General features: G+C 43.6%; 1 protein-coding gene across 1 annotated transcript in view; it reads right to left on the bottom strand.

Annotated features, from left to right (window-relative positions):
* The window catches only part of LOC119386689 (peroxisomal carnitine O-octanoyltransferase-like), an 89908-nt gene that overhangs the window by 29043 nt on the left and 44584 nt on the right, over positions 1–16281 (bottom strand). The window contains 6 exon segments of the mRNA XM_037653978.2: positions 1284–1307; positions 1310–1352; positions 1354–1382; positions 4513–4626; positions 8307–8524; positions 9534–9658. Of these exon segments, the coding sequence (XP_037509906.2) occupies positions 1284–1307; positions 1310–1352; positions 1354–1382; positions 4513–4626; positions 8307–8524; positions 9534–9658 (553 nt within the window).

The following is a 16281-nucleotide window of genomic DNA, read 5'->3' as shown; positions in this document are numbered from 1 at the left end:
TGGCATTACTGTCTGTAGTTCTCATCTGTGTTGATGTTTGATACAGTTTAGATAACATTACTGTTTGGTGTTAGTATAACCTAGGTTTCTCTAAATGGAATGGCAAAGCAGTGCTCTGATAATACTCTTACAGCATGCCCACTAGATGAAACAAACAAACTGAGCCGAAAGATTAATATTAGAAATAATGAGAACTCATCCACAAGGAATGTCACTAAGCCAAAGTGATGCAACTTTCTCCTCAAATGACACCCAGAAGCCGTTTACCAATGGCTGTTACTAATGCAATTAGTGAAGACAATGAAAACAAGACGCTGACCCCGACAAAAAGCAAAAAAAGCGAGAGTTTCGGCTCGTATGGGAGCCTTGTTCACAAATGGAAATTCAGTGCGGAGCAGTCTGGTGTGGAAAAAATTTCCAGGAGTTGTCTAAAGCATCTGTGTGCAGACTGTAGTCACAGTTACATTGGCGAGACAGCAATTTTCCGCAAAGACTAAAACAGCATATGTAGACATAAGAAAGAAGGTCCATCGAATGTGCTGGCAAACCACACAGAACATCTTGACCAATATAGACTGGATAATTGCAAGGATAACAGAACGAGAAAAGAACTGGTCATCTTGGTCATCTGGAATCTATACAATCCAGACAACGGCACACACTCAATGCATTACGGAAACTTCCCACACATGTACACACGTTGCTTACGTCACAATGCAAAACATACATGACCGGACTGCCATGCACTGAATTTACATTTGTGAACAAGTCTCCGTACGGGAGTGAAACGGCTTGCTTTCTGCTTTTATTGTGGTCAGCGTTTGTTTTTAATGTCTCATGTCTGTTCCTGGCCAGAACGGGTTTCCATCCAACTCGGACTTAATGCAATTAGTATTCTAAGCCTTCAGATTTAAATGCAACGTTTTCAGCAAGACGGGCAGCGGTTACATTACTTGAATGCAAGTTGCATTAAATACAACAGTCATTGTAAGGGTTCTGCCAGATTTCTTATCATTAGTTGCAGCACATCAATTACCCCTAATTTTTATGTCACCACCAAAACGATAAGTTGTTTTAGCAAGAAAAGAATGTGGACAAACTATGCCCCGTCCAAGTGAAATACCAAGGTAAAATACCGTATACAATCCATGAAATGCTAATCAAGTATAATTTGTAAAACACAAAATTCTTTTGTAAGGCCAAACCGATTTTTCACTGGCTTGCCATGGCTGCTGGTGATAAAACGAACAGGGAAATGGGGTAACTACTTCTCAGATACTCACATCAGCTGATGAGCCCAAGGTGAGTTTCTGAAGATGATGAATGTGTATGACTTGTCAAACCAGCGATTCGCAGTCCCCTTTCAAGCACTCACTCATTACCTGTGTGCACGCCAAGAAACAAAACAAAAAGAAAAGGACCATATGAACTGGCAGTGGTACATCAACAAAGGAAAAAAAAGGTGTACACTAAAAATAAGGAGCCATAAACGACATCAAATTTATATGACATACGTGAGCTAAGTTAGCCAGAGAAAAAAAAGTAAAAAAAAACAGCCCACAGATAACTGCTAATATGAGAACGATATAACCCACAAATGCACTACAAAGCCACTGACAGTATTAGAAATAACATTATGTTTTTTTTCCATTGTCTTACATTTTTTTTAGTTTAGCTCGAGCTTATTAAATGTTGGAGCTTTTTATCTGGCTGGCCTTGGCACTGTGCTGCTCTTCGTCACTTTCATAAGTGCAGTGTTCCTTTTTCTTTTGTTGGTCTTAGTTATTATTTAGTTCTGCATTTCCTGTCAAAACTTTTGTGTTTTCCTTTTAGACATTTTGAATGCAGTGTTTTGTTTTTATTTCCATGCTAGTCTTATAAACCCACTGTGGTTTTTCCTTTTACATTGCTGGAATGCATTTGGAGGTATCCACAAGTGAAACAAACAGCACAGAATATTTGCAGTGTGGTGTATGCATACAGCTGAGCTTGCAGCGATATAAAGGATTGGGCTTGTTCCAAACATTCTGTAATACTAAGTACATGAACAAAGAAAACAGACATACACAGTAGTACTGATAACAGCCCTCCTGTATACAGGGGTTTGCGGAAGTAGTAGGACTGAATTTTTTACAAAAGTTTATTGACAGTTAGGCACATCGACTTAATAGTTTCAAAATATGCCCAGTCTGCATCAACACAGCGTTTCCAGTGACTCGGTCAATCATTGAAGGCTCCGGACACACAAGCTAGAATGCTCTTCAGCTCCCTCGTTACGACCTCTTGAATGGCCCTGACCGAGCCATGGTGCCGTCCTTTGATGACCCTTTTCAGTCGGGGGAAGATGAAGGAGTTTGAACTGGTGACATCTGGGTTGTAGGGTGGCTGGGGAAGCTGTATGGTGCCATGTTTGGTCAGAAGTCCACGACAGCAAAGGTGATAGGGCCTGGCACATTGTCCTGGCTTTCTGCCACTGCTCTCTTCAACTTGTTCTCTGCCATCCCGAAATAATTTGTTTTACTCAGAAACACTTGATCGGCCCATGGCAACACTATTACAGGCAGTCTTGATCATGCCATGGATCTTGTTCGCAGTTTTACCCAGTCTGACGCAAAAGTTCACCGCGCAATGCTGCTCTAATAAACGATACATTGTCGAGGTGACAAGGCACCATGAAAGGGGTTCACCTTAAACTTGCTGTACACTCCGTGAACACTAGGAGACAGCTGGAGACTGGTGCGCTGGTAGCTAGGACCTACCACCACCCAACCAGTGCAGTAACATTCCCTTCCTTCACCACGTTTTTGCAGGAAAAAATCTGTTCTACTGCTTTTTGGACAAACCCTGTATATCACCATGTACGTGTCATGCAAAATGCTACGCGTTCCGAGTACAGAAATATTTTCTAAACCAGCTCTGTGTTGAGAGTTATACCATATTATGACCATTACAGATAGACTGAGCCCCAACAAACAAAAACCAGTTCCTAACCTTACATAAGCCAAGGACAAACCTTTTCACAGACTGTGGGAAATGTGCCTACTGTATGTGTACATACAGCCGAGCCATGGAAGGCGCCTTTCTAGGCACACTAATCTGTCCCCATCTTACAAAAACTATTCGAACACGAAAAGCACCAGTTCTTTTGGTTGCCACGAAAATGTACAGATCTATACAATATTTGCCACATTCAAAACTAATCTCTCCAATGCTGTACGCTTGATTGTTTTGCGCGAGTTGTAGTATATGAGAAAGTCAGTTAACACAAAAAAAATTACTTCCATAGCAGTGAAAAAAGCATATCTAATTATTTATCGTAATTCTGTTTTGTTCTGAATACTACATGTTGCCACAGCAGCGTAGGTTAACAGAGAGGTGGGCATGGTACAAGTGCCAGCCCGGTGCTGTGTCACATGCGGTAGACTCCTGCATCAGGTGGTGTCACTGAATGTGATGCACTCTTTTCTGAGACTACTTTTCTGACTTCCTGAGCTATAGGAAAGGCAGTCCAAGTGTTTGGTAGTCTTTTTTTAATAACACGCATGAAAAGAATCGTGCTGCCAGTAACGGGCATCGAAAATCATATCAGAGTAACCAAGATAATGCTGCATGGTAGGTTTGACAGCAACTGCATGGCACTGCGGTTTACCTCTCAATAAAAGTGTGATCAGATAATTCCTCCTAAGTACACGCTCATAGCATAAAAGGTCATCTGTGTGTTGCAGACTGCTATAAATTGTAAATTGTAACACATGCGCTAAACAAAGGGGGAGCTCATACTCCTGTTACTCTGCTTTAGAAGTTCACAAACTGAAGGCTACACAAGATAAAGCTCATCATCCTTCTTAAATCAGCAATTTTATTCATTGTCACTAACAATGCATTTGCTTTAATTTGGTCGATTCAGCCGCCGCGCTGGTGAAGTGGTTACGGTGCTCGGCTGCTGACCCGAAAGACGTTGCTTCCATCCCGGCCACGGTGGTCGCATTTCAATGGAAGTGAAATGCCAGGAAGTGTACTTAGATTGAGGTGCACGTTACAGAACCCACCCCAGATGGTCGAAATTTCTAGAGCCATTCACTATGGTGTGCCTTATAGCCCTATCATGGTTTTGACCCACCCCAGAAACTTAATTCTGTTGATTACTATCTGGTTAATAGTAAAGTCCATCCTCCTACAGGGGAAGAGGTCCTTTATTGTTTTTTTTAAGGAAAGGACCTGCAATTGTAAAAGACATGTAAAGATCAGAAGGTACAATGTGTTCAAACAGCAGCTTACAGGGCAACATGTTGATATGGCAAATGCTCAGAGCTAGCATGGCCATGTGGATGTGATGTTGAAGAATATCGCCATCAGTTCAATTCGTGTGTAACAAGCACATACCCCGCAGTGGATGCACTTCTGAAGATTAAAAGCGTAACATTACTGTGCTAACTTTGTGGAAACATTCTGGCGAGAACAACTAGAATAACAAACATGGAAAAGGGATGATGAAAAGAGAAAAGTCCACACCTCTTGTCTGTTCTTTGGTGAAGCGTCATCCATGGCGAGTACAAACATGGCATCCTCAATGAGGCGTAAGCAGCGTTCATTATCAGGGTGTAGACTCTGGAGCAGTTTGCGATTCTGTAAGGCACAGAGAAAAGAAGAACTCAAGGTAAAACACAGCATCAAAAGTGCCACTTCTAGTTTCCAAAAAAAGCTTTCTCATAGAGAAAATAGAATGCCCACAAAGATTACCCCGATAAAGAGGCAGTGACACTGCTCGTACATACACGTCATATTGCATTGGAACATAAAGTGCAGTTAGGTAAAGAAGCATGCATGAACAGCTGCTTAGAATAAACAACTTTTCTTCCCTTCTCTATGAAGCCATGAACAGGTGACCCACAATTTCTGAAGGCTACCTTAAATTCCCCCAAATTTATTTTATTGTTACGGTAATACTATGGGCAATTAAAGCGAAACTTTGCCATTGCCGTGATCCTCTGTTTAAGTCAAAGTACAGTGGGAGGGGGTGGAAACGGTGTGCACACATGAGCACTTTTACGAGGGGGGGGGACAGGTCCTATTTCCTTACCACTGGCATCCTCTGGCTGATATGGGCACACATGATATCATGCTTGCTAATTTGATGGTGTAGTACATGAATGCTTTGTGTGGCTTAAAACTACGAACATTATTTTGTGTGGCTGTCCAGCACATTACTACTGCTATGACTGCCATGCATGCCAGTGAATATTGCGAGTTCATGATTAAACAAATTAAATTATGTAGTTTGGCATGTCAAGACCGCAATCAGAGGTACTACAATCTCGATTACTTTTGGCACCTGGCTTTCTTTAACACGCTGCAGTTCTTATTCGGGAGCATGATATTGTATTCATGGAACATTAAATCCCACCCACAGTGTTTTATAATTTGCTAGAAAGTCATTTTTGGGTTATAATAGTTAAATTGCGAGTATTAGAATCATTCAAAACCTTGTGAAAGAATCAAAATAGACGACAACAGTTGCGGGCACTGTAATGAAACGGCCTTGACCAAAAATAGAGCCAAAATGGGGCTCTGCAACATCCAATTAAAAGACAGTTTACCCTGGTACATCTAGTCATGAGTGTAAATGTACTACTAGCAAGCATAAGTATAAAAGTTTGCAAAAGTTTATACTGTGCATGAATGAACATGTGCATTTGCGTGTTTGAACATGAGAGTGAGAGAGTGTGCATGTGTATCTGTGATTACTACTTTGAAAAAGCACTTTGAATCATACGCAAACCTCAAAAAAAAATTACGTATTTTCTCGCGCATAACCCACACCAAGTACACAGAAAATTGGGTGCTAAAGTTCAGGTAAAAGTTATATGCGAATTTTGGCGCGCAAGTACGCTTCACAGCACTGCTTTGCAGTAATGCAAGGAAGGCAGGATCACGGAAATGCGTAGAGATATTTCTTTAAAATTTTTATGTTTTTATGGTTTGTAGTAGTGGGCGTGGGTTATATGCAGGGGCAGGTGATATGTGAGAACACAAGGTATGGCACAAGAACATTTTTATTTGTTCTTTGACACACCTTCTGCTCTTGAGCCAAGTTGAGCTCACCACAAGACAACCAATATTTGTAAAAAAGCCAGCCTTCCAACTCACTGAATAAAGCACACAATGCCACACAACGGAATGGGTACACCCTGGCTGGGTTTTCAGTGCAGCAAATCGAGATTGTACAAGTGTTTCACGTTCAGGTGCAACGTGCATTGCAACACTGAAGCAATTACATACTACACGTAGGCCTGCATGCCATTTGCATTAGCACTGCTACATTTCTTCGTGATCACAGCACAATTTTTTCCATCGCAAATTCATGCAGATCCAGTAACAGCATACAGCAACTATATTAAAATGTATGCATATGTCATCTAATGGGGTAATTGAACGAAAAAAGGGGAATTTAAGGGCTTGTTTTTCTTTGTTAGACACAACCTCAGTAAGAACCGAAAGACAATCAAGCCAAGGAAAGTATAGGGGATGTTATTTGTTGTAATTATGGTTTAAATGTGAAGAAATTAAAGTGTACGGAAAGGCAACCTGCCACCGGCAGGGACTGAACCTGCAATCCTCAAATAAGGCGTCCGATGCTATACCAATTGAGCCATGGAGGCGGTCGTCATCCCGCCCACTTTTTTGGGTACAACTGTGCATTTAAACAAGACTATGCTACGCTATGCTTTACCCTCTCCCCCTCCTCCTTGCCCTCACATCACTCCTCACGCTCACTCACCTTTCCCATCTCCTTACTATAAGGTACTATACATGGCTATGCCATGCTTTACCCTCTCCCCCTCCTTTTTCCATTCTCTTCCCCTTGGCATCAATCCTCCTCACTCTCATTTCCCTTTCCCACCTCTTGCTATACTATACTATACATGGCTGTGCTATGCCTCCATTTTGCTTTGCACAGCTACGCTGAGCCAAATTTGAGCAGTAACCGGCCACAGCTAGAACTGAAACTTAATTAAAGGGGTGCTGACACAAAAATTTTGGCCTCGCATTTTTTTGTTGCAATGTGTTGCTGGGGGCCTGTTAGTCATAACACGGCACATCGTTTGCTGCAGCGCGCGACAGATAATTAATTACAGGCTCCTCATTACCGACCAGTGCTAGTTTCGGTCTCAAAAACGACAAGCCTCCGGGTGCAACTATCACCACCTGAGGTGCAGAGCTCAATCACGTCAGCACACAGAACTGTGACGCAGTACCGCGCGGTTCGCGAACAGCCGCCGAGAAGTAGGCTGCTGGAGCGAACGCGGCAAAAAAAACATGGCGGCTATGACGTCATCGTAACTTGTTGCAGTGTGGTCACGTGAGGGAAGTAGGGGGTCCCCAAGGGTCCCCTTTGAGGGTGTCAGTAGCGCAAGGATGTCGATCGCTCATGCAAACTTCAAGATTCATTTAAAATAACTTCCAAGCTATATTCGCTGCTGGTATTTTGCAGATGATATATGCATGTTCACAGGAATCGATCCCGCAGGCTATCTTGGCAGCGAAATATTGTGTCAGCACCGCTTTAAAGGGACGCTAAAGAGCAAAACAATTTTTCTAATATTAGTAATGTACTCTTTCACAATACCCAAAAACACCACGCTTGCTGCGAGAAGACGCTTAGTAAGTGAGAAAACGCGCAAAAACAAAATGTGGGTGGCGACGCCACCTTGAAGTTTCCGCACCATTCGCCGTGACATCACATGTTTTGACAGCGCCTACTAGGGACTACGTAGTTCCTAATAGGTAGAAATGAAGTACATTGTCCTCTGAAGGGACCATAGACTTAGCATACCAAGTTTGGGGTAATTTTGCCAATTTTAGCCAATGGCACCAAAATACGATAAATACACTTTGAAATCCGTGACGTCAAGCGGGGAGATTTCGGAGCAGTATATAAAATTAAACTTCGAACTTGATTTTCTCCTCTATTAATACACCTATGATGGCGAAATTAACATTACAGTTCTCAGAGCACGATTTATCGATCTAAACCGATTCCTTGTTTCTCTTTAGTGTCCCTTTAAACAGCTCCCGCTGTTAAAAACCAACAGTGTTATATTAATAAGCAAACAATAGATTTCGGTCACAAATGCATCTCGTACAGTCATTGTGCAAAGTAGGATAACAAACGCAACACACGTGCTTTCTAAATGAAGTACACATTGAATGCACACAATTGGTCACTGGAAAAGAAAGGTACTATAATGTATGGCACATGCAGCAACGTAAATACTAGTGTAGTTTCAGTGCATGTATCTATTCACCTGTGCCCAACTGTCCCTGTCTCCGTGGGTGAGGACACCCACACCATTGCCAGGACCCAAGCTCGCACATGCATGACTGATGCGATCGAGCTGAGCAGTGATCTCGGCCGCCGTCAGAGGCTCTCGTCGCTCGTTAAGCAGATCAAAGGTGAATATGTGGCCACCTTGGAGCACCACAATGTGGGTTGGCGACTCGCCCGAGTAGCTCTCCTCAGCCTCTGCAAAGCAGGAACTGCACTTTTGTGGCTGTTCAAGAGCAGCCCTCTCCAATATGTTAAGCAACTTCTACAATCAATCCTTACCTACATACCACGGCAAGCTCATGTGTTTATTACAAGCAATGCACGGGAGCACTGTCAACTTGTGCGCATGTCTTTTATAAAGTTACGTTTTTGCCTTGTGGTGCTGCCCATCCACTATTATGAACATGAACAAACCTGCCCGCCCATCCATTATCCTGCAAGGGATGTGAAATTACATTCCATTTCTAAATTATTAGTTAAATGGCCAGCCTTATTTTGAGGGACAGCTCACACTGTCAGCCTGGAAAGAAGCAGGAAAAAAAAAGAACAAGTATGAGATAGACAGAGTGATAGGAATGGCGATGCTGCACAGATGCTGTTGCACCAGGTTTCAATGGCTTGATTAATTTGGAAAGCATGGAACATTTATGGGTAATGAATGATTGCATTCTAATTGAATCAATGAAGTGATCCTAGTATGTTTCGATAACTATTCGTGCCAAAAAGCAGCCAAAAAAAAATAGCAAATGCACAAAAACCCACGGCATCACACACTGACGCATACTGGCAGAGACCTTATAGCGTGTTGTGATGAAAAATAAAAAACTAGACAAGTTCTGCCTTCTCTTTTGTCTGCCTGTAAGTGACCTATAATAGCCAACGCAAAGAAAATAAGTTTGAAGGACTGCTTTACTAGCCTAAACTCTTTTGGCAACAGTGTAAGTGTGGCAGCCATGACCACACATGCGTGGGGGCGGGTGTACAAAGCATACACATACACACGCTAACGCAGGCAGTTGCTCAGTTGAAGACAAGACCACTTGTAAAAAATTGGCTCTAGCAAAACCCCCTGTTCAAGGAATTTTTCATCTGTGAGCTGCTTAGTTTGGATAGACAATAGCATGCAGCTTGCCTGTAATAACTCATAGGTTAGTACAAAATAACATATCTTGGTCAATTCAGACACAGACTGACAAGCACTCACCAGTGAGAAACTTGCAGACGAGCTCGTCTTTTCCTTCGGCAGGTATTCTCGCAGTGTTGAAGAACCTTCTGAACTGGTGCATGGTCCAGGGAATTTTGCGGAATGACTGTGGCTTCAGCCTCTCTCTGCAGGTGACAGAGAGGAAGCATTTCAACAGCGAGTAACCCCTGATGTGGAAACTTGACAGACAATACTTCACAGAAAAAAAAGAACCAAATCAATATTGAGAAACCTCATTAATGTGAAGTATCTTACACAGTTAGTTATACTACTCAGATATTACCAAACACACTTATGTCTTTATTTTGATGTGATCAGGCTTCACTCACAAAAACTGCTACCACCGCACGGCACAGGCCACGCCGCCATGTTCGGGAAATTTCTTGACAGTTTTAGACTTTTCTGATAAGACTGCGTGCACGACACGAGTAGTCGAGTTTATTCTGGAGCTAAAGCCAGCCCCAGTGATAGCGATGGAATTTTCTATCATTAATGTATAAATGATGGTGCTTTTTGCCGACAATCAGATTATCAACAACCAATAACTGTGCAAGTGTTACTCCATTATACAATGAGAGAACTTGATTTTCTGGGCACATGTTTGCCGAATATGTAGTTTTGTCTTTACCGGTGTGACTGCTGCCTCTTTCACCATCACTAACAAATGACATCGTGTCGAACTCCGCAACATTCAGTGCTCTATCTTGAATAGTTGTAACATCCCCTTGGTAATCAGATGGAATAGGAGGAAAGAGAAGAAGGATAAACGAAAGGCAGGGGGTTTAACCAGAGCTGAGCATGGTAGACTACTCTGCACTGGGGAAGGGGAAGAAAAGTTAGGGAGGAGGAGAGAAAAGTCACTGTAGCCACAGACATAACAGTTTTGTGTTTCATATCACAAGTGCTGAATCAGTCCAGTATGCTTAAAAAATTGGAGCAACGCTTTCGTTGCAAAAACATAACACTGAACTACTAAGGGCAAGTGCTGTGCCCTTGCTACGGAGAAAGAGTAAATCCTTGTCCATTTCAGTTCTTCACTCGAGTTGCTCAGTCATTTCGAAAGCCAATGAGCTATTCCTCATCCATTTCAGTTCAGCTTACTCATCTCAGAGTTGCTGAGTCATCCTCAGTTATAATGAATTCTGCTGAATTGTTCTCAAGTTTTGTAATTAGTTAAGCTAATTAGGCTGACAAATTCGTAAATGCTTATTAGTAACTTACAACTACCGCTGCATTCACCCTCTTCAATGGTTTCTTTTGATACATTACAATCCTATCCTGCTATTATTAATCACACTGCTTAGTGCTAAACTATACCTATACATACGACTATTTACTCATATGCTGTCATACACTGTAATCACACATATTGAAATACAATGCCCTTATTTCGTCATTCCACACTAGCGACCGCGGACAACGAACGGACAACAATTCTCGCTTATAATGAGCTTTCTAGGTGGCCGTCGTAATCTACGGACGGCTCACGTAGCAACTATTTCGTTTGCTCTTTATGACGCGCAATACGTTTGAAGCTTAACTGCATCGCAGCCTCTTATTGCAGCGAAGCGTACTTATAGGGGAAAGAACTGCCGTGCAGTGAACCGTACTACCGGGGACCATTGCTTCACCGCAAAAGAGGTCCACAACGATGCTTCAAGAACGCGAAAGGCATGCCAGTTCGATACGCATGTCTGGCTCTCCTTAACGCATGATACGATATCTCCGTAAAGAAATCAACGAAGAAAGGCAATAAAGAAAAACGTTGGCGGTGGTGAGTTTCGAGCCTATGACCTCAGCGAAGTTTCCTACCCACTGTGTTCAACGAACCATGCTTGCCAAACATGTGAACCATTACTGCCGGTGACGACGCTGTTCATATTTCGCCACAAGGGCGAAATAGCAACAAATTGGAATGTTGTACAAAGTAAGGCTACCAGCTCACTTGCAACTCAACAAAACGCGGGTAGGAAATGCGGCCACTGCAACCAGAGAAGCGACCTTCGCTTTGTTTCTGACTTCAACGCAAACTTTGGGATGAAAGCACAACACGTACAAAGGTATGGTCCGTTTGCTGATCCCATCCAGAGATACATGGTGCGCACGACCGCTGGCGACCCCACGCCTTCCAAGCAGGTCCGTAGCCAGGGGGGGGGGGAGGGGGGGCTAAGGAACCGGCTCCCCCCCCCCCCCCCGCCCGAAATTTTGGTGAGGTAGGTGTTTTTTTACCAAAATTAAATAATGAAAATAGGTGTTTTTCTCAAATGGTCAAGGCTTTCAGCAAGTGCCCCCCCCCCGAAACAAATCCCTGGCTACGGGCCTGCCTCCAAGTCAAAGTACGCCTTTGCTCCCGGAGGCACGCAGCCACCCTCCGGCGCCCATATTCATGCGCCTTTCCTGCGACGAAAGACGGCGAGGTGTTTCCCTCTGCTTGAGCAGCGATCGACGGCAGCCCTCGCACGCGGGGCGATGTTATGGCATGCGCCCTTCGCGCGACAGAGATGGCCAGCTCGTTTCATCTCTGCTTGAGGCGCGTTCGTCGGCAGCGTTTGCGCGCTTTCACTCGCACGTACAACATACGACGCGCAGGGCGATGTTATCTATATGGACCTTATAAGGAACATGACGGCGACGGTAAAAACTCAGCGAGAGTGTCCATATGACTATCGCAATAATACATCGAGTCGTTTTTTACAAGCAAAACAAAGATGGAAACGACCAAATGGAACAGCAGCAGCACAAAAATCGACGGAGATGACAAAGTCGCACAGTGTGTACATATATCTAGACAACTCTAGTGGAGTTTCTGCGGAATTATCGGTACATGGAACTGTATGGCTAACCACTTCCGCTTCCATGTATCCGGTTTAGCGTGTACAACCCCTGATGCGAAACATTAATTGTGCTGAGAGACCATTATATAAATGAAAATGGTATGAAACCAAATAAATCAGAAATCGACATCGAGCCACTGTGACGTGAAAACGCCAGTGATGCGTGCGCCTGAACACACGTTGCTCTACGCTGCGCAGTAACGAATGTTCGGAGTGCGATTACCATTATATATATACATATGCCAAATGGACATACATGACCCCTTCGCTTAATGTTTAAAGAGCAGACCTCGAAAATACACGAGTGTAATAATTAAATTTATAGTTAATTACTAATAACTTTATCACCATCAGTAGTTTCATCCATACAACTGCCGTATGTCATATACCTTATGCTTCTGAAGTAATTTTAGCATAAAATTAACGAGAAATTGGTGATAGCCTCTTCCAGAAAGGAAGGATTTTGCCAGGAACACAACACACCATAGACAAAGACGACGGCATCTGCGCAAACTTGCATTTATTCACGTCTTAGGCAAGTGAATATATGACACAGAGAGGGCAAAAATCAGAAAGCAGGTTTCTGGTTTTTGCCCTCTCTGTGTCATTCCTTTCTGAAAGAATGCACCGACTAGCCCCCGATACGTGTTCTACTAGATTGCCCTTTCAGACACGCATTATGATCTATAGTATACTGTCATAAATGCGTGAAATTTACGTAATCTGATGACAAAGTTCTTGACACTCAATATAAAACGAATGGAAGTGTTAGAATAACTAATTGCGGATTTTATAGCAATTAATTGCAACTACAATGCAATTAAATATCGAATTATTGTACTTCAGAAGGGTGTCTTGCAGGGCAAGTTGGTACGATAACATCATTAAACGCAGCGCAAAAAACACGAACGTGTACGCGTGCTCCTTTTATTGCGATAGCAATTATATGGACAGTCTCGACGGGTTTTTGCCGTCGCCGTTGCCGTCGCCGTTATGTCCAGATTGTATGAAGTCCAAATTGATAAGATCCCCCCGCGCATCGTGTGTTCTACCGCGGGTAAAAGCGCGCGAGCGGGGGCGACGAACGCGGCCGAAGCAGAGATCAAACAAGACGGCCCATTTCCGTCGCTCGGAGGGTGCATGCGATAACATCACCCCGCTCGGGAGGCCTGCTGTAGAAGCAGACAGGAAGCGCCACGCCCTTCTTTAACGCGCATGAAAACACGCATGCACCCTGCGTCGCTCAAAGGGTGCATTCGCTCGGAGGGGGGGAGGGGGGGTTGTCGCGCGGACAGAAACTTTGAACTTTGAATCTAAGGGCGCGGTCGCGATCGCTGCGCGTTGTCTGGACAGCCATCACAGCGGGCGGCTCGTATACCCTTCTACGTGCTGCGTTCTCAACGCGAAGTGACTATGCGGAGAGCTCCCTGGACCGGCCGCATTCTCTTCCACGAGCCACAAAGAATAAAAACCAGCGGGAAACACAGGACACGGCGAAAAGAAGTCGACGGAACGCTGTGTCCTGTGTTTTCCGCTGGTTTTTATCTTTCGTGACTATGTACCAACTAGCCCAGTCAAACGCCTTGGTATCTTACACGAGCCTCTTGTAGTTACGCAAGATCGGATACAAAACAGTTAGCTGCCAGCCTCACTTAGTATAACACTACAATTTTTTGCTATCGCATTCATTGCTTCGCCCTTGCGGTGAAAATGTGACTTTTTCTGTGCGCAGTGTTGTTTTTCGCTGCCTTTAATTATGTAATTATTGTGCGGTGGGATATGCCATATTTCTGTACACATAACGAATTCAACCACCCCACTCAAATTACATGCAATAGTTATCTGTTAGCAACCAGCGCTATTAGAAAGGCAAAGAAATATTTCGAAATTTCTGCCGAAGCTCCACAAGTCCAATGCCTCGTTAAACACGGCAGTGCCTTCACCAAAGCGATCCTGTGTATCAAAATATTTTCACCCACAAGCACATTATACAAAAGCATTTTACACAAAAGCACTTTAAGTGTGAAGAATGTTTAATTTGCCGTAAGCTCAGTGTTCGTCTTCTCTTCCTAACCAGTTCAGCACAGAAATGGCAAGAGTAAGACGCACCCAAAAACGAGGACGACGCTTGTCTGAACAGGTTAGATATGAACATAATATAATGAACGACATTTTCGCAAGAACTCTGGGACTGCTAGCTAAAGGAATACTCCTCACATAAAAAAAATGTAGCAGAGTTCTGGACATTTCAGTCAGTAAAGTATGCAATGTTCTGCAGCTTCCGAGTAGCCTCAACCAATCTCCTACACAAAAGAGTACGATCTTAAGTATAACCCGCAATAAATGGCGTATTGTTCTTCCCTACAAGTAAGCCTTCGTTGTACTGTTCGCCGGCATGGTAGACTTAGAAAAGTTGACTGCCTGCGGAGTTGAATTAAGGTCAAACTTTGCTTTCCCGGATTTCGCGCCCTATAAATATCGCCAGCATCTGGGTCCCTCTGTGAAGAAAGGTTGATTATCCGCCTATTTTTATGACAGAATGCGACAATTAAAATAAAGCTATTGATTGCATCAGTGTCGCACAGGCGCTAGAGAAAATCTGTACGCGGAATAGCTGGCAAGGAAGAATATTCAAGATCGCATAGCTATTCGCACTTTTGTTTTCCTTAAGCTGGCATTGTCCTTGGATTTGCCAAGACGAAAAAGAAAAAAGAGCCTGCGTAGCCAAGACGGAAAACAAACCAGCGTATTCGCAATTCCAGGATCTCGCTATCGATAGGGTAACTTATAGTTGTTTTTATCCTTCAATCATTGGTTAAAACGGCCTCCCCGAAGTCGAGAGCAAGCGAACGAAAAATACGGACGGCTTTCCCAGGGCTGAGCTAACACAGCTGTGCAAGCGGTGATCGCAGGCTCTAGCGCTTCGAGCATATATGTGCGACTCCACAAGAAAGCCGTTAGGAAGGCGTGCTTTCCTGCGGTATGCGACGGTAATATATTCAAAATGTCTGTGAAGTATTCAATAATAATAATAATAATAATAATAATAATAATAATAATAAACTCCGCCAAAGAAGAGCTTCAAGCCTGATAATATATGACAGGAGCCTCAAACATGCGGCCCACGGACCTCTCTCGCTAGCGGCCCGGCCCGCACACGACTGTCTTCGTTCCATATTTTTATTTTGTTTTCTAGTATGTTCGTGAGCTACACGGACGTGACAGGTCTCAAGCGTTCTTTACGTGCAGGACCCCATGCGGTCAACATGTGTTGAAACATGTCCGTGGAAGAAAAACAGTATGTTTCAGAACCGGCGTCCACATTTCAGTCATCCTGTACATCAGTATCAATATGGTTTTCGAAAGCCGACATCAAATCCCCTTCAGAAATGACCCATATGTGAGAAATGGGAAGGCCTTCTTCCCATATCTTCCCATATCTCAGTAATGTTAGCTGACGGTGTGTTCAAAGCTCTGTCCAACCTTCGTACAACTATATGGCAACTATATACGTACGAAATTAACAATGGGCAGGTTTATTAACACCCCGACTCCACTGCGGAGTTCTGTTATTCTGGGCCGCGCAATGAGCAGCAGGCCAGCAACGCTATAGCGGCATAACTCACAATTTTACGCACGTAAGTTAAAGACAAGCATTCTGTTGTTTGATAAGAACCGCACATGAGCGCCGAAAGCTGCTGACGCGGCGTCACGAAAAGAGCGCGGCCGTTCGTGTGCAGTGCGATAAGATAGGCCTGATTGACGATGTTCACTTTGGGAGCACTGACGTCATTGGCGTAATAACGGCGCGGATCCGTTGTGACTTTTTTGAAGACGACAGCCTTTTTATTTGGGAACTTAAACGCAGAAATTTTGGTCAGTCTGTCTCTCTTTCTGTTTGTCTGTCTGTCACC

Source organism: Rhipicephalus sanguineus, chromosome 3 (genome assembly GCF_013339695.2).
Source record: "Rhipicephalus sanguineus isolate Rsan-2018 chromosome 3, BIME_Rsan_1.4, whole genome shotgun sequence".
NCBI classification, from domain to species: domain Eukaryota; kingdom Metazoa; phylum Arthropoda; class Arachnida; order Ixodida; family Ixodidae; genus Rhipicephalus; species Rhipicephalus sanguineus.
Note: the sequence above shows the minus strand (reverse complement) of the source record. Positions and strands in the feature narration are given on the sequence as shown.